This window comes from Nothobranchius furzeri, chromosome 14 (genome assembly GCF_043380555.1).
Source record: "Nothobranchius furzeri strain GRZ-AD chromosome 14, NfurGRZ-RIMD1, whole genome shotgun sequence".
NCBI lineage: Eukaryota > Metazoa > Chordata > Actinopteri > Cyprinodontiformes > Nothobranchiidae > Nothobranchius > Nothobranchius furzeri.
In genome coordinates this window covers 37,005,389-37,022,949 of record NC_091754.1, presented here as the reverse complement: position 1 = coordinate 37,022,949, position 17,561 = coordinate 37,005,389, and the positions used below count along the sequence as shown (strand labels likewise).

Genomic DNA, 17,561 nt, shown 5'->3' with positions numbered 1-17,561 from the left:
TACTAGCCTTTAGCTGTTAGATGGTCTACTAGCCTTTAGCTGCTAGATGGTCTACTAGCCTTTAGCTGTTAGATGGTCTTCTAGCCTTTAGCTGTTAGATGCTCTTCTAGCCTTTAGCTGTTAGATGGTCTACTAGCCTTTAGGAGATGGTCTTCTAGCCTTTAGCTGTTAGATGGTCTACTAGCCTTTAGGAGATGCTCTTCTAGCCTTTAGGAGATGGTCTTCTAGCCTTTAGGAGATGGTCTTCTAGCCTTTAGCTGTTAGATGCTCTTCTAGCCTTTAGGAGATGGTCTTCTAGCCTTTAGCTGTTAGATGGTCTTCTAGCCTTTAGGAGATGGTCTTCTAGCCTTTAGGAGATGGTCTTCTAGCCTTTAGTTGTTAGATGGTCTACTAGCCTTTAGTTGTTAGATGGTCTACTAGCCTTTAGCAGATGGTCTTCTAGCCTTTAGGAGATGCTCTTCTAGCCTTTAGGAGATGCTCTTCTAGCCTTTAGCTGTTAGATGCTCTTCTAGCCTTTAGCTGTTAGATGCTCTTCTAGCCTTTAGGAGATGGTCTTCTAGCCTTTAGCTGTTAGATGGTCTTCTAGCCTTTAGGAGATGGTCTTCTAGCCTTTAGGAGATGGTCTTCTAGCCTTTAGGAGATGGTCTTCTAGCCTTTAGTTGTTAGATGGTCTACTAGCCTTTAGGAGATGGTCTTCTAGCCTTTAGGAGATGGTCTACTAGCCTTTAGCTGTTAGATGGTCTTCTAGCCTTTAGGAGATGGTCTTCTAGCCTTTAGGAGATGGTCTTCTAGCCTTTAGGAGACGGTCTTCTAGCCTTTAGCTGTTAGATGGTCTTCTAGCCTTTAGGAGATGGTCTTCTAGCCTTTAGTTGTTAGATGGTCTACTAGCCTTTAGCTGTTAGATGGTCTTCTAGCCTTTATGAGATGGTCTTCTAGCCTTTAGCTGTTAGATGCTTTTCTAGCCTTTAGGAGATGGTCTTTTAGCCTTTAGCTTTTAGATGGTCTTCTAGCCTTTAGCTGTTAGATGGTCTTCTTGCCTTTAGCTGTTAGATGGTCTTCTAGCCTTTAGGAGATGCTCTTCTAGCCTTTAGGAGATGGTCTTCTAGCCTTTAGTTGTTAGATGGTCTACTAGCCTTTAGCTGCTAGATGGTCTACTAGCCTTTAGCTGTTAGATGGTCTTCTAGCCTTTAGCTGTTAGATGCTCTTCTAGCCTTTAGCTGTTAGATGGTCTACTAGCCTTTAGGAGATGGTCTTCTAGCCTTTAGCTGTTAGATGGTCTACTAGCCTTTAGGAGATGGTCTTCTAGCCTTTAGGAGATGGTCTTCTAGCCTTTAGCTGTTAGATGGTCTTCTAGCCTTTAGGAGATGGTCTTCTAGCCTTTAGCTGTTAGATGGTCTTCTAGCCTTTAGGAGATGGTCTTCTAGCCTTTAGGAGATGGTCTTCTAGCCTTTAGGAGATGGTCTTCTAGCCTTTAGTTGTTAGATGGTCTACTAGCCTTTAGTTGTTAGATGGTCTACTAGCCTTTAGCAGATGGTCTTCTAGCCTTTAGGAGATGCTCTTCTAGCCTTTAGGAGATGCTCTTCTAGCCTTTAGCTGTTAGATGCTCTTCTAGCCTTTAGCTGTTAGATGGTCTACTAGCCTTTAGGAGATGGTCTTCTAGCCTTTAGCTGTTAGATGCTCTTCTAGCCTTTAGCTGTTAGATGGTCTTCTAGCCTTTAGGAGATGGTCTTCTAGCCTTTAGGAGATGGTCTTCTAGCCTTTAGTTGTTAGATGGTCTACTAGCCTTTAGCAGATGGTCTTCTAGCCTTTAGGAGATGGTCTACTAGCCTTTAGCTGTTAGATGGTCTTCTAGCCTTTAGGAGATGGTCTTCTAGCCTTTAGGAGATGGTCTTCTAGCCTTTAGGAGATGGTCTTCTAGCCTTTAGGAGATGGTCTTCTAGCCTTTAGGAGATGGTCTTCTAGCCTTTAGGAGACGGTCTTCTAGCCTTTAGCTGTTAGATGGTCTTCTAGCCTTTAGGAGATGGTCTTCTAGCCTTTAGTTGTTAGATGGTCTACTAGCCTTTAGCTGTTAGATGGTCTTCTAGCCTTTATGAGATGGTCTTCTAGCCTTTAGCGGTTAGATGCTTTTCTAGCCTTTAGGAGATGGTCTTTTAGCCTTTAGCTTTTAGATGGTCTTCTAGCCTTTAGCTGTTGGATGGTCTTCTTGCCTTTAGCTGTTAGATGGTCTTCTAGCCTTTAGGAGATGCTCTTCTAGCCTTTAGCTGTTAGATGCTCTTCTAGCCTTTAGCTGTTAGATGGTCTTCTAGCCTTTACCTGCTAGATGGTCTACTAGCCTTTAGCTGCTAGATGGTCTACTAGCCTTTAGCTGCTAGATGGTCTACTAGCCTTTAGCTGTTAGATGCTCTTCTAGCCTTTAGCTGTTAGATGCTCTTCTAGCCTTTAGCTGTTAGATGCTCTTCTAGCCTTTAGCTGTTAGATGGTCTACTAGCCTTTAGGAGATGGTCTTCTAGCCTTTAGCTGTTAGATGGTCTTCTAGCCTTTAGGAGATGCTCTTCTAGCCTTTAGCTGTTAGATGGTCTACTAGCCTTTAGGAGATGGTCTTCTAGCCTTTAGCTGTTAGATGGTCTTCTAGCCTTTAGCTGTTAGATGCTCTTCTAGCCTTTAGGAGATGGTCTTCTAGCCTTTAGCTGTTAGATGGTCTTCTAGCCTTTAGGAGATGGTCTTCTAGCCTTTAGCTGTTAGATGGTCTACTAGCCTTTAGGAGATGGTCTTCTAGCCTTTAGCTGTTAGATGGTCTACTAGCCTTTAGCTGTTAGATGGTCTTCTAGCCTTTAGCTGCTAGATGGTCTTCTAGCCTTTAGCTGCTAGATGGTCTTCTAGCCTTTAGCTGCTAGATGGTCTTCTAGCCTTTAGCTGTTAGATGGTCTTCTAGCCTTTAGCTGTTAGATGGTCTTCTAGCCTTTAGCTGTTAGACGGTCTTCTAGCCTTTAGCTGTTAGATGGTCTTCTAGCCTTTAGCTGTTAGATGGTCTTCTAGCCTTTAGCTGTTAGATGGTCTTCTAGCCTTTAGCTGTTAGATGGTCTTCTAGCCTTTAGCTGTTAGATGGTCTTCTAGCCTTTAGCTGTTAGATGGTCTTCTAGCCTTTAGCTGTTAGATGGTCTTCTAGCCTTTAGCTGTTAGATGGTCTTCTAGCCTTTAGCTGTTAGATGGTCTTCTAGCCTTTAGCAGTTAGATGGTCTTCTAGCCTTTAGCTGTTAGATGGTCTTCTAGCCTTTAGCTGTTAGATGGTCTTCTAGCCTTTAGCTGTTAGATGGTCTTCTAGCCTTTAGCTGTTAGATGGTCTTCTAGCCTTTAGCTGTTAGATGGTCTTCTAGCCTTTAGCTGTTAGATGGTCTTCTAGCCTTTAGCTGTTAGATGGTCTTCTAGCCTTTAGGAGATGGTCTTCTAGCCTTTAGGAGATGGTCTTCTAGCCTTTAGCTGTTAGATGGTCTACTAGCCTTTAGCTGTTAGATGGTCTACTAGCCTTTAGCTGTTAGTTGGTCTAGTCTTTAGCTGTTAGATGGTCTACTAGCCTTTAGCTGTTAGATGGTCTTCTAGCCTTTAGCTGTTAGATTGTCTACTAGCCTTTAGCTGTTAGATGGTCTTCTAGCCTTTAGGAGATGCTCTTCTCGCCTTTAGCTGTTAGATGGTCTTCTAGCCTTTAGCTGTTAGATGGTCTTCTAGCCTTTAGCTGTTAGATGGTCTTCTAGCCTTAAGCTGTTAGATGGTCTTCTAGCCGTTAGGAGATGGTCTTCTAGCCTTTAGCTGTTAGATGGTCTTCTAACCTTTAGGAGATGGTCTTCTAGCCTTTAGCTGTTAGATGGTCTACTAGCCTTTAGGAGATGGTCTACTAGCCTTTAGCTGTTAGATGGTCTACTAGCCTTTAGGAGATGGTCTTCTAGCCTTTAGGAGATGGTCTACTAGCCTTTAGCTGTTAGATGGTCTACTAGCCTTTAGGAGATGGTCTTCTAGCCTTTAGGAGATGGTCTACTAGCCTTTAGCTGTTAGATGGTCTACTAGCCTTTAGGAGATGGTCTTCTAGCCTTTAGGAGATGGTCTTCTAGCCTTTCCCTTTAACATGCTGGTCAATAATAGTTGCATTCCTTTCAGCCTTTAAAATGGCAGACTGATGACCAGACTGAAGACACCTGTGATGCTGATTCCAGGACACACCTGAGTCCAACACATCTATGTGTGCACGTTCATTTACCTCATCTCTAGAGAAACCATCATCTACCGATCAGTTTGTTTTTCCCGTTGAGCCAAAAGTAAAATGCAAATGTCTGAATTTTTTGACAGATTTTCAGTAAATGTTTACGTACACATTTCCCTTTTCAGCTTCAAGGTCAGTGATCTTTTTGAGTTATTAATTCTTCAAGAGAAGGGTGCCAATTTAACCCACACCTGCATGAAATCAACAGTCAAGTTCTAGCATACCTCTTCAATTGCCATGGCAGCCATGTTGGTCATCAGAGTTTTGATTCGTATCTAAAACACAAAATAATCCGAGTTTAAGGTTCTAAAGACAAGCAGATTTGTTTCTATGCTTTATTTTCACTCAAACATTCATAGACCTCATCTCTCTGGTCCTGCTTCTCAAACATGAGACCCACCCCTCTCCCCTGAATAGTCCTAGAGAAACTACCCGAATCATTTTACACCTTAGTCAGCATTTATTATGTCCTGATAAATAAAATGCTGGAATTGAAAGAGGGCAGACTTTCTGAGTGTATTAATTCAACTATTGGCTGAATTTAGCATTCACCTCCTCTGCTGCCTGCAGGTTGTCCTCTTCCAACACCTCTGCCATCCCAGGAGGAACCACCTGAGAACCTGACAGTGAAGTCTTACCATCATCTGTCTAAAGGAAGAAAAAGTAACAGTCAAAGCTCAAAAGGACAGAAATTAACCACATCATTCCATATTGCCTTCGGGCTTGTTAAAGGAGATGTGACTTTTCTTAAGTTATAACAGTTCTATGGTCAATAAAAAACATGTTTATAAAGTTCTTTGCACTGAATTCCTCTCTCAAAGAACATTTCAGCAGCTTTTAATCTCAACAGTTTCAGTACCTTCCAGAATGAGTTGTTTCAAGGCTCTGTCAGTGCAGCCAGCCAGCCACGCCCACCCACCCCCCACTCAGGCTGCTATAAGCTGAGAAGCTCTGATATCCTGGAGGGGATTGGAATAGAGCTGCTGCTCCAGCAGCTGTTCTCTCTCGCACGTGAGAGATATTTCTATGCTAAATTCCCTGTTTGTGAGGTCATAAACAGAGACCTTTTGAAACTACATGGTACAGGCACATCATTCCTAAAACCAAACACTAACAGAAAAGTTTTTTTTTTTTACATTTGTAGTGTTTATAGAGGCTGTAGAGACCAACATGGGGTGATGTTACATAATTCCTCACCCTTTAACCCTCCCACTGTTTTTAAGGGTGACCCTGCAGAAAGTTGACCATTGAGCAGGGTTGATGGTTTATCCCTTGGGTCCATGAGACAGGGGTGAGGAGTGAGCACCGCTTCACCCCTGCCTCATGGACCTAAAGGGATAAACCGCCAACCCTGCTCAATGGTCAACTTTCCTCGCGGAGTCACCCATTAGGACAGTGGGAGGGTTAAAATGTGGCTTCTGTGTGTTTGGTTATAAACAGGCTTTGGAAAGTTGGTCATAGGTTTTTCACATTTTCCTGAGATTCCTGATAAAACCATTCATACATATTTACCTACAGTGTGTTTATTCAGACAGTTTCCATTAAAACATTTACCTAGTCAATATTTCAGCCAAAGTCCTGAGTCTCAAATAAAAATCTTCATGTTTGGCCAGAAGTCTCATGATTCTCATTAGGAATCTGATATATTCAGAAACTTTCTTCCACCCAGAAGCAGCAACCAACAGAACAATGGTTCCAATCAATGGTCTGGAATGTACCAGTGTTATTTATACCTATTTAACATCATATACACCTACCTTGTCCTGCTTAGACTGCTTACTGAATCCATAACGCCTAGAGACAAACACAACAGGGTCACATCACTTCTATTGGTACTATAAAATACAGATCCAGTCATAAGAGCTGGGATGTCAAATGTCATCGAGAAAAGACAGGCCACAGTTTGCATCCATCATGCTTAAAACGTGAGCTCATTCTCTGACAAACATCCAAACCAGCACCACAGCACACCGGAGGAAGCTCCACAGTCACAGTACTTACAGGAGGACATTGCACATTCTAGAGGCAGAGATGGATGGAAAAACACAATTTATCAGATGAATGAAAAACTAAATATTCAGGACAACGAGGGAAGGGAAAGTGTTCACATTACACCTGTTCTTCTTCATCTTCTACACTTTAATGTTTAAACAGACTCATGCTCTACGAACCTAGTGCCGACCCTGGTCCATTATTACTACTACTGGTCAGAGTCAGAGCACAGCTGTCCAAGTCTTTAGTTTAAATGTTAGAGAACATGTTCGTTCTGCTGACGAGAAACAGCCTCGGACGTCCACAGCAGCGGGGCTTCGTCTGGCTTTTAGTCAGCTGCTGGTAGGGTTGGGCAATGTGACCTAAAAGCAATATCACGATATATTGAGGATTTCACCTCGATAACGATAAATGGACGATAACTACAGGTATGTGCAGAAACAAAAGTTGACCACTAGATGGGGCTATCACATGTTTTACGTTGAGTCACATGGGCCGTGTTCGAGATGAGCCAGCTAGCTCCGCACAGACTAGATCGCCGGTGATCGGCACGCAGTGCTTGCCGGTTATTTGTGTCCGACTTAACGCCGACTTGCTCTGACGTCATGCATACGTAGGCAACGATAACCTCCTGAGATCAAGGCAGCTGCAGATTTTGGAGCAAGGGGCTGCAGTTGCTCTCCACCGGCTGCAAAACCTAGGGCATGAGGGGAAACGCCTGGCTCTCACCTGATCTAAGATCTGATTGGTTCATATTCTGATCCAAACATCCGGTGGTAGAACATGAAACGTTAGTTGGTCACATGTATTCTGTAAATCATGTTATGTTGATGATGACAACTATATGGGCCATAAAGAGGAATGTGATCTGTGTTATTTTGTCAAGTTTCCTATGAACACACTAAACCTGCAGCTGATAACCTTTACTTATTATTACAGTCATGTCTCCATATGCATTATATGATATCCACAAGCACGTGAGGATGTGTTTCAGCTGCTAACAGGCACCAGAATAAAAACTACAAATTAAACAAGTATGAACTCTAACGCGATACCTTCATCCGTCGTCACCCGTGAGCTACACATGTAGGGAAATCTGTCCAACTTAAACGCCGGCTTTCAGCCACTCCCCCTGCTGCGTCCGTCTGCTCTCGTCCGTTTTCCAGGCGAGGCGCAGCTCAACTCAAACACGGCCATTTTTACGTGACTCAAGGTGGTACAGCTTCTTAAAGGGACAGGAACATTGCCAACCTACACACATCTTCTCATTTTTTTTTATCATCAAATGTATTGACACGGGAAAAATGATCACGATGAGAGTCAGAAATTTTGATAACGATAAATTTTCGATTTATTGCCCAGCCCTAGCTGCTGGTGGGAACCTAACCAGCGTGTGGCTCTAGAGATAAAACTTCCCGGTTCACCGGCAGCACGTCTGTCTCATGGAGATGGGTCGTGTTGGGAAGGCTTCCTTTAAGCCACTGCTTTAACAGACCGATGAAAACATGCGTGATGTCTGAGCTGTGTACATGGAACACGTGTACATGAAGATAATGCCTGAATGCTACCCCCGAGTCCGCTGGGACACGTCTCTTACCTGCCGTACTCGAGCAACGTGGAGTGAACTCTGGACTCTTCATCCTGCAGCTGCTCCGCGTCTCTCTGCCTCCTGTACTTCCTCTGAGGCTTGTACACGTCCTGAAACACAGCGACCACCACACAGCTCATCCAACATCTAACACACAGATAGTCCATGAGTTTTACTGAATCATGGCTGTCCCTTGGCTGGGATTACCCGCGCGTGTCGCAGCAGCTCACCTGCACATCCAGAACAGCTCCCGCTGCTTTGTCCTTCCTCTGGAAAAACTCTTCATCCTAGACAACAAATTCTCACAGTTACACAAAAGATGGAGCCTAAACGAGCTGCAGCTGACAGGCAGAGATACACGTCTGGAATCATCACCACCGCTGTCACAAAGAAGATGAAACGGTCAGATTTGAACTCCCTTAAGGAAAAAGAGGGAATGTTTATATGTCATCATGAGATTCACAAGAACTGGATGAGTGAGAGGTCCGTTTGATCTGTTATAGCCAGACGTGTGCCGTGTGTCTGCTCGCAATCACACGTCATGTTCCAGACATAAATAATCTTTAAATATTAAAGGGACTTTACGGACTTTTGAATTTTTATGCTCGAGATTGCCCCCTCAGGCCAAAAGCGTAACGGCAGCTTCAATAGTAGGCTCGTGCACGAGGCGCGCATGCTGTACGTGCACACTCCTTAAGGAAAACAACAGCTGAGACAGTCCCGTGTGTGTGTGTGCGTGTGTGTGTGTGTGTGTGTGTGTGTGTGTGTGTGTGTGTGTGTGTGGCCCAGAGGACAGGAGAACGCGCAGCTAATTAATTAAATAATTTGGTTCTGTACCGTTCTCTTCAGCACAGCCGACAAAGGTTTAAGATGGGTCAGTCCTCCTGCATGCTCAGATCATTCCCTTCCCTTGCTTGAAAAATTGTTCCAAAATGAAAACTGAACCCACATCTTTTTTATCTGTGAATTCAATGCCGTTCGGCGAGTCTCAAATAAAAATTTGGGCATCTTACTGTAAAAAATATACCATTAATGTAAAAAAGAAACTCTAAATGAACTGTGTTCACACCCAGAATCAAACCCAGGTCTTCTGCACGAGAGTCAGACATCTTAAAAGGTGAGCTACACTCTAGTGGCATTCCAATATCTGTAACTTTTATATCCTTGATGACAGCTGAAACAACGTCAAACCAAAGAACGGTTCGGAGGGAAAATGGCTATTTTGTAGCTAATTTGCAGGAAATATCTAGAAGAAAGTAGCTAAGGGTCCTCAGAAATGTAGCTAGCTTTGTCACTAGGTGTTAGGAACAGCGACAAAGTGGCACTGCCTCACTCTCTGCTGCTAAAGCTACTGATAGCAAATGCTACGGGCGATGCCTGAGCGTGAACGCACATGAAGCAGCCTGCTCGACCGGAGTGTCGGCACAAGAGCTCTCCGACAGGCTCGCAGAGGGTGACGGAGACATGCCCCGATTTTTACCTATCTGTCAAAAGAGACGGAGACAGGTATGGTCAGGACGCTGATTCCTGTAAATTAGTCATGGCCCTGTCAAAAAGTAAAGAGATATTTAGCGACAGCCCTGTTACCTCGGGGAGGCTGTGGTTCTTCTGGAACTGAGAAACAGAATAAGATCTGACGTAATCTCCCATCTCCTCTCTCGTCTCTATGGCTCGTTTCACCAGCCACTGAAAGCACACAAACATACCTTTAATACAAGAATAAACCACAAGCCAGACATTCACAGACCAGGACACTGTGTGGGAATCAGATGACTCAAAGTAGCCAAACAGAGACAGGGACAGTGGACCGACCTGAGCAACATTATGGACACCAAGAGAACTCCTGGTTATTTCCATAGCAGGTAGATGTGAAAAGTCTCAAACTGAACGTAGACACATCTAAAACAGTTTGAATCCATGTGAGTATTCGGTCTGAACTGCTGAGGCGTTTGGTCCTCTCACCTGGATCACTGGGAAGATGTGGATAAAATCCAGCCCCTGGATCTGATGGGGTTCAAGACGATGAGGACACTTCATCTTTGGTAGAACAGAAACTATTTTCTCCGTCAGGGCTCTACAAAAAAAAAACCACACATCACTCAGGTTGGTTTTTAGTAGGGCTGCACGATATTAGGAAAACCTGCAATATGCGATAACAGTGATTAATGTTGCCATGACGATAGTACTTGCGATAAATAAAAACGGAACAAAAATAATTAAAAACAAAGAAATTAAAAAATCATAAAAAAATGAGAAAGGCTAAAAATGTGAGGAAAGGGAAAAAGGCAATCGTTGGATCCTAGGAGAAGAAGAATCAGCAGAAAGAGCAGAAGGCTAACTCAGGTGTTTGCTAACCATCAAAATTAAGTACCGTCCGCCTCGGGGGCGGGCATCTGACCTATGAGAACCCACCCGATTGGCCAAATGGGTGAAGAGCTCTATTTGATTAGTTAAAAAAACATCATGCTTCCGTTTGATTGACAGAATGTGTTATGTGTAGCAAACATTTGAGCTAACCATTCATTGAGATATTTATCTGTTCTTTGCGATATGCATATTGCGCGTGCTGATATCGTGATAAATATATATATATATATATATATATATATATATATATATATATATATATATATAAAACCACTGGAAGCGCTGTGACATGTGGCATTTGAACATTCGAAAGTAGTGTGACATAATTTTCTTTCCAAATGTTCCTTTTTATTCCGTTTAGATACGGGGGTGGGGTTACGGCAACGTTTCCTGAATCTGTAAACTAGTTTACATCACTTCACTTTTCCCCAAAGAAAGGCTGTGAATACTTGTGTTTTACTTGTGCGCTTTATGCGCGTCATCCATACGAAGTGTTGTGTGTAGACGTCTGAGGGAAAATCTATTTAGGAATCAGGCTGGGAGAAAAGAAAATGTGGAAAACGTGACCCTCTCTCGGTGAACATTTGAACAGTTAGATGGAATGTGAACAGGCTGTCAGAAGCACCGAGGAACATCTTGTTGGTGTTTTATGAATAAAAACTGAACCATAACATCACTTACATTTTTTGGCCAATTGTGGAGTTTTCTTGAAAGAGAAGATCCACATCAATGTCAAAGTTACATGTGGTGATGCACCAGGTCATTCCACCCACCACCTGTAGACGAGTCAAGGTGCACGGGTGAGTGAGAGTGGACTAATGAAGAACCAGAACAGGTACTGTGTGGACACTACTGACAGACTCATCGCAGCTTCTTCCCTAGGATCAGGAGTTTTCCACTCCACTGTCGCCACATGCTAGGCTAGTTTGGTAATTGCTGTAAAGTCTCTGTCACAAGTCAGTGACTCGATGCAACCTGCTGGATTTTCTATGGGAAACTTTTAACTAATTGCCATAATGAACTGAACTCAATTGGAGTGTTTACTTTGTGAAGTGCCGTGAGACGACTCGCCATGATTTGGTGCTGTATAAATAAACTGAATTGAAATGAATCAGACCTGAGACACGCCCCTAGTCATGGAAAGCTGATCCGTATGTCCATCTCCTGCTCCATCCTACCATGACTCATTAACAGGACACTAGAGCTCCTCAGCATGCAGTAAAGTCTAACCACTAACCGGATGGAGCTTTTCATCGTGTTCCGGTTGAGAGGAGCCGACTCCTCCTCATCCTGGCTGCTTCCCACTCAGCTGTGGAGCTGGAGGTCATCGCTCAAAGATGAAGATCATCAGTCAATTCAAAAGAAACGGCACTTATTTTGTTTCTAGGCTGACCTCTCCTTAGCAGAGGCCTGTCTGTTCACACTTTACACCTGAGACTTTAGAGAGGAGCTCTGGATCATACCAGCTGTTCCACCAAGTTCTCAGACAACCCTACAGTGGTGAGGTGACTAAAATCCTGCTCTGGGACAGGGAACCAGAAAGTCTGAAGTCATTCTACAAGAACGCTTTGCTTCTAATCTGGCAGAGACCACAGAAATGGTGGATGGCTTTGGGTGGAAAAGGTCACCGACCTGCTCCATCACCATCCTGTGTGGATTCCATGGTCCCATATGTAGGGAAGAGAAGTCCTAAATCTGCTGAATGACAGGTTAATCAGCTGCTGAACCATGGGATTTAGTGCAGAGGCCTCTGTTCATAATCTAGAAAATCGCACTGATCCAGGAGCTGCACAGAAGTTGGATGAATGTTCCACAATGCAGCAAGGCCGGAGCACTCTGGTCAGGGACCGTTTATTTTACAAAGCAAGCAGAACGAACATTCTGTGGAGGACACCTCCTCCCCATGGGGATTGAGCTGGAACGGGTAAACCCCAGTAAAACCCAACATTCCCTACAGGATCAGAGTCACAGATAATCCATCCCACTTCATGTCCTGTAGCTCGTCTCACCTTTAGGCGTCATCTCTAAACATGTCAGTTCCTTCACCACAGCTCAGTGACTTACAGAGAACCTACCGCTCTACTGTGAACTGCATGCTTCTGCTGGACTCTGTTATGGTAGCATGTGTGTGTTTTATTTTACTGTGCTTAAGTTCTGCCTGCTGTCACCCTCCGGTAACCAGGCTGGCCTAGAGCCGGGAGCACCTTATCAAACGGAGACAGGCCTTTGATCCGAGCCCGGAAGTATCCCGCAGCCAACAGAAGCTCGAGGATCTCGGACAGCTTCACGGTCTGTTCTTCATCTTCTCTGGTTTCCACCTGAAGCAGGGAACAAGAAATCTAAGTGTCTGTTTCCGGTCTGTTAGGACGCGTAGACAGCTGCCAGATCTTCACATAATGCTTCCTTTTACTGATTATTTAACACTAAAAGCACGCTGCAGATCTCAGGAGCTGTGGCCTTCCCATGATCATCGTCTCTACCTGAATGAGGTTTCCTTCCTGGTCGTACTGAGCACCAAGTTTTGATCCAGCTCTCACCCTGTGGAAAACAGACGCAGCCGACGCCATGTTGAACGGAGGCGTCGATGATAGGTCACGTGTGACGAGTTCACATGGCCCGCCGCGTGACACCCCTGGATTATGACCGTGCGCAGTGCGTGGTAGATACACTTTTATTTTAAAAGGCGCATAAGTGTTTTGGTTTTATGACTAGAAACACTTTAAAATCAGACTCTGTTGTTGTTTTTGTGTCCATCTGAATGTTTGCTTTTCTAAGTGTTTTGTGACGTCACAACATGTATGCAAGCCGACAGTAAAACAAAACGTCAGGATCGACGGCCTTGATAGAAGGGAACGATTACCACGGACGAAAACCTTATAAAAATACAAAATAATAAGATGTTGCGTTTTAGTGAGCTGACCGCGAGATCTTCTATTATTGTAAATAAGTAGCTTCTGTAGGAATAACAACAGAGAGAAGCTGCAACCATTTGAACCTATTTTTGAAAAAGGAGGTAGATAAAAACCGAATTAACAGGAAATAAAAATTAAACAAATAAAAAAATTTAAATGTCACAACAAAAATTGTTCAACCTCTTAATGTTGATTTGCGACAGTCCGGGTTCCATTTGCGGCAGTAGTGCGCGACAGCACCAGCGTTTACGGCGCATGTGGATTCTGTTCGGTTGGGCTCCAGCATGGCGAAAGTTTCTAAGATCAGAAAGTCTAAAAAGAGGTCCAAGGTGGCGGGGAGCAGCTCGAAGAAGCCGCCGGTAGTTTATGATGATGAGCAAGAGGAGGACGTGTGTGGAGCTGAGGAAGACGTCAGCAGCGAGGAGGACGACGGCGAAGATGAACGAAAACGCCAAAAGCTGCTGGAAGCCATCGGCGCCCTCGGGGGTAAGAGGAAACACGCCCTGGCAGAGCGATCAGAGGCGGCCGTTCACATGTCCGAGTTCTCCATGACCGCGGACGATGAGGCCGACCTGTCGGACCTGATTGGAACCATAGAGAAGACCCCCGCCGCCACGGCCCAAACCAAGAAACATCTGAAGAATCTGCAGCGCAGCAAAAATACCGTCGAGTGTCCTCTGAGCAAACAGGAGAACGAGAGGATCCAGAGAGACGTGGCTTTCCAGAAGGCTGCTTTAGAGGTGAGCCGCTGGCAGAGCATCATCACCCAGAACCAGAGGGCCGAGCAGCTGGTCTTCCCTCTCAACCAAGAACCGTCTGGGCCCAAACCCATAGAGCAGGTGGTGATGGGCTGGGAGGCTCGCACTCCGCTGGAGAAGGAAATCTTCTCCCTGCTGGCTGCTAACAAGCAGCCCATCCTCGATGCAGTCCTGACCCCTGCTGAGGAGGCTTCGGTGAAGGCCATGGACCTGGAGCAGGTTAAGATCCGCCGTGCAGAGCGACAGAAAGCCCGGGCTCTGCAGTCCTACTACGAGGCCAAAGCCAGAAGGGAGAGAAAAATCAAAAGCAAAAAGTACCACAAGGTGCAGAACAAGGCCAAGCGAAAAGAGTTTGTGAAGCAGTTTGAAGAGCTGGTGAAGACGGATCCAGCTGCTGCCCTGGAGGAGCTGGATAAGATGGAGCGGGCCCGGATGCAGGAGAGGATGTCTCTGAAGCATCAGAACAGCGGCAAGTGGGCCAAATCCAAAGCCATCATGGCCAAGTATGATGAGGGCGCTCGCAAAGCCATGCAGCAGCAGCTGGAGGTCAACAAAGACCTCACCCAGAAACTGGTGACCTCACTGAGTAAAGAGGAGGAGGAGGAGGAGGAGGGAGAAGGTAACACAGACATGCTACCTGACTTTGTGAATGATGCAGAGTTCAAGCAGGATTCCTCCAACCCTTGGATGAGGGGGAGACTTTCTGAAGACCCCACAGAGATGGAGTTGAAGGACACCATGGATGTGACTGCAGAAGGAGCTTCAGCAGTGACTAAGGAGGCTGAGGAGGAGGAGGGGAGTGAGGCAGAGGGAACAGAAGAGGATGCACTCCTTAGGGAGTTTGACAGCAGGAGGAAGCAACGTCAGGACCAGGAGTCTGATACCTCAGCTGTCATTGTTAATGATGGTGATGACGGGGTGGAAGAGGATCAGGTGACTGAAGATAAAGTAGCAGAGATCTCCGACGAGGAAGAGGAGGGACTTTCAGAATTCACCAGAATGTACAGAGGAATAGGGAAGAGCCTGGAAAAGGATGCAGGCAGCAAAGATGGTTCAGCTGAGCTGGAGGAGGGGCTGATGAGGATCAGGTCTGTGGACGACGTGGATCTTCTCCCTCAGGAGACGCCCACTGAGCCCCAGCAGGCCCCCACCCCCCAACACCAGAAGTCTGCAGAGCAGCAGCCGAGCAGAAGCCGAAAAAGGAAGAAGGGCATAGAGCTGAGAGAGGTTCTGACCAAAGAGACAAAAGTCATCAAAGTCCCACTCGCTCCAACCGTCACAGACTCAGAAGAAAAGCTGGACCAGAGGGTCCTCATTGAGGAGGCGTTTGCTGGAGATGATGTCATCTCAGACTTTGCCAGAGAGAAGAGGAAACGGGAGGATGAAGGGAAGCCAAAGGTGATAGACCTGACGCTGCCTGGCTGGGGAGAGTGGGGAGGGCTGGGTCTCAAGCCATCTAAAAGAAAACGCAGAAGGTTCAGGATCAGGACTGAGGTGCCTCCACCCAGGAAGGACCAGCATCTTCCCAGTGTCATCATCTCTGAGAAGAGGAACAGCGCCATCACCCCCCATCAGGTCAGCTCACTGCCATTCCCCTTTGAGAACCCTGCACAGTTTGAGAGCAGCATCCGCACTCCCCTGGGCCGCACGTGGAACACGGAGCGGACCGTGAAGAAGATGACCAAGCCCAGGGTGGTCACCCAGCTGGGTGCCATCATCGAGCCGATGGCTGATGAGCAGCTGCTTAAGGGCAAGAAGAAGGTTTCTGCTAGGAGACGCTCTCGAAACACCAAGACTAGGACACAACCAGCTAAATAAACCTTCAGACAGAGCATAGGTCTCGCTGCTGTGCTGCTGACTCAGACATGAAGAAACCACAGATTTAAAACCGGAGCAGAAACCGTGTTTTCCCTCCATCCTGTTAAATCTAAACTAAATCTAAAGAGTTGATAAAAAAGCTGTGAGGATGTGGACTCGGTGAGTGATCGTTATTGAAGCTAACTCTGATCTCCTGCAGCTTGTTTTCTGTCACGCAGCAGCTCGTGTCTCTCCAGGCTGGCTGCAGAGCTTCTCAGCTGTCACGTTCATGTGGACACCACCACTCAGGGTTGTGTGTGCAGATCTATTAAAGAACAAGATGACTTTAAAGTCTGTGTGTTATTACGTCCTTGTGTGTGTGTGTGTGTGTGTGTGTGTGTGTGTGTGTGTGTGTGTGTGTGTGTGTGTGTGTGTGTGTGTGTGTGTGTGTGTGTGTGTGTGTGTGTGTGTGTGTGTGTGTGTGTGTGTGAGGCAGTAGCTGGTTTCACAGCCTTGGCTGGACACACTCGAGCTCTCTGGAGGCAGCTGACAGCAGAAGGTTCTTCTGGCTGGTGTTCACAACCACCCTAATGTTGGAGATGCTGACGTGAAATGGCCATTAGTGTTAGGTTAAGCCTTCACGCGTGGATGAAAGCTGATGCGAGCAGGCTGTTTTTTTCACACTATTGAATGTTCATGGATGTGGTTTTATGCATCATTTTCCTCGGGCAGCATGGACGAAAAGGTCTGGAGGAAGTGTCTTCCTGGTGTAGTCCAAGGCCCGTGCAGCTCCACCCCCACCCTGACAGGTGTAAGATTAACTTAGTTGGAGGCAGAGCTGCTCATGCACACCAAATTAAATTAATGGAACAAATCTCCCTCCTAATTAAGATGAAAATATGTGTCAGTTGTAACCTTGCTAAGCACTAATTATATCTAAATGATTTATCTGTTTCATCCTGAGCGGCTATTGGCTCATCTCACCGATAGGCCTGGCTGGCTGTTAAGAGATGGCTGCTGATTAACTGTGACAGGTCGTGCTGCAGAGAAGCTGCATGTCGCCGGAGAGCCAATCAGCTGCAGCCAGAGCTCCCTCTGTCCTCCCTTTCATTAGCCTACACCGAGTGTGCAGCTGAGTGTCGCCGGGCCCTGGCTTCCCTTCTGTCTCTCCACAAGATAAAAACCAAGTACAAGGCAGGAGATTTGAGAGTGGAGGAGTTGGAGAAGGGGTGGGATTCTCCCCGGGCTGAGGCAGCTGGAACAGGGTTTTTTGCTGGAAGAGGGGTTCTTGTGAATTTTGTTCATCTCTTTAGGTCAGAACAGCATAATCAACACCAGTGTTTTTCATAGGACTCTATAAAACCAAACAGTACCCGCATGTGGCCAGCAGGTGGGGTGCTCGGCCCGGCCTGCACACCTCGACATGAACACAGGCTGGCGTCATTAATCTTAGCAACACATGTAGGAGTGTTTCAATGGTAGCAGGTCTGATTTGCATTAGAATCACACTCCCTCATGCACACACTGACTAGTCTATAATCATTGTTCTGCAGGCCTTCTCAGGAGGGAGAGGGCCAGCTTTGTTATCACTGTACACTTCACACACACACACACTGGCACAGCCTCCTTCATGCTGCCCATAACGAGACATTCCCATTTCCTCCCTACAGCTCCCAAGAGTAGTGATGTTGCCTCTGTTCCTCCGTCCCTGCTGCACAAGCCTTCAAATTTCCACGTGCGAGTCCTCTCCTGCAGTCATTCGTGTTTGTTTTTGTTGTTTTTCCATCTAAATCTGAAGTCCAGGTTGCAGCTCTAATCACCTTTACCCCATTTAAGGTGAGATAGGTACAGATTCAGTTTGGGATGTCTGGTACCACGAAGCTGGTCCACCTTTC

The 17,561-nt window shown here is 45.9% G+C and overlaps 2 protein-coding genes across 3 annotated transcripts in view; one reads left to right on the top strand and one right to left on the bottom strand.

The window, feature by feature from the left end:
• Positions 1-12,896, bottom strand: part of ccdc93 (coiled-coil domain containing 93) — a 45,375-nt gene extending 32,479 nt beyond the window's left edge. Inside the window, exons 1-11 of one of the 2 annotated variants that reach the window (XM_015965735.3) lie at positions 12,680-12,896; positions 12,404-12,517; positions 10,881-10,975; positions 9,795-9,906; positions 9,420-9,518; positions 8,063-8,119; positions 7,842-7,942; positions 6,254-6,271; positions 6,010-6,046; positions 4,805-4,900; positions 4,477-4,527 (exon numbers count right to left, since the gene is read on the bottom strand). In XM_015965735.3, coding sequence (XP_015821221.1) covers positions 4,477-4,527; positions 4,805-4,900; positions 6,010-6,046; positions 6,254-6,271; positions 7,842-7,942; positions 8,063-8,119; positions 9,420-9,518; positions 9,795-9,906; positions 10,881-10,975; positions 12,404-12,517; positions 12,680-12,766 — 867 coding nt within the window. In that variant the 5' untranslated portion in view covers positions 12,767-12,896. The remainder of the gene's footprint in view (positions 1-4,476; positions 4,528-4,804; positions 4,901-6,009; positions 6,047-6,253; positions 6,272-7,841; positions 7,943-8,062; positions 8,120-9,419; positions 9,519-9,794; positions 9,907-10,880; positions 10,976-12,403; positions 12,518-12,679) is intronic. The other variant, XM_015965736.3, reaches the window with a different exon arrangement.
• A 388-nt stretch (positions 12,897-13,284) lies between these two features.
• Positions 13,285-16,158, top strand: si:dkey-251i10.3 (U3 small nucleolar RNA-associated protein 14 homolog A). Its single transcript, XM_015965734.3, has one exon. It carries the CDS (start codon positions 13,396-13,398, stop codon positions 15,685-15,687), a length of 2,292 nt encoding a protein of 763 aa, XP_015821220.1. The 5' UTR covers positions 13,285-13,395; the 3' UTR covers positions 15,688-16,158.
• Positions 16,159-17,561: the final 1,403 nt, after the last annotated feature.

Excerpts from the sequence above, each read along its gene's own strand:
- si:dkey-251i10.3 (XM_015965734.3), top strand. The coding sequence starts at position 13,396 with ATGGCGAAAGTTTCTAAGATCAGAAAGTCTAAAAAGAGGTCCAAGGTG.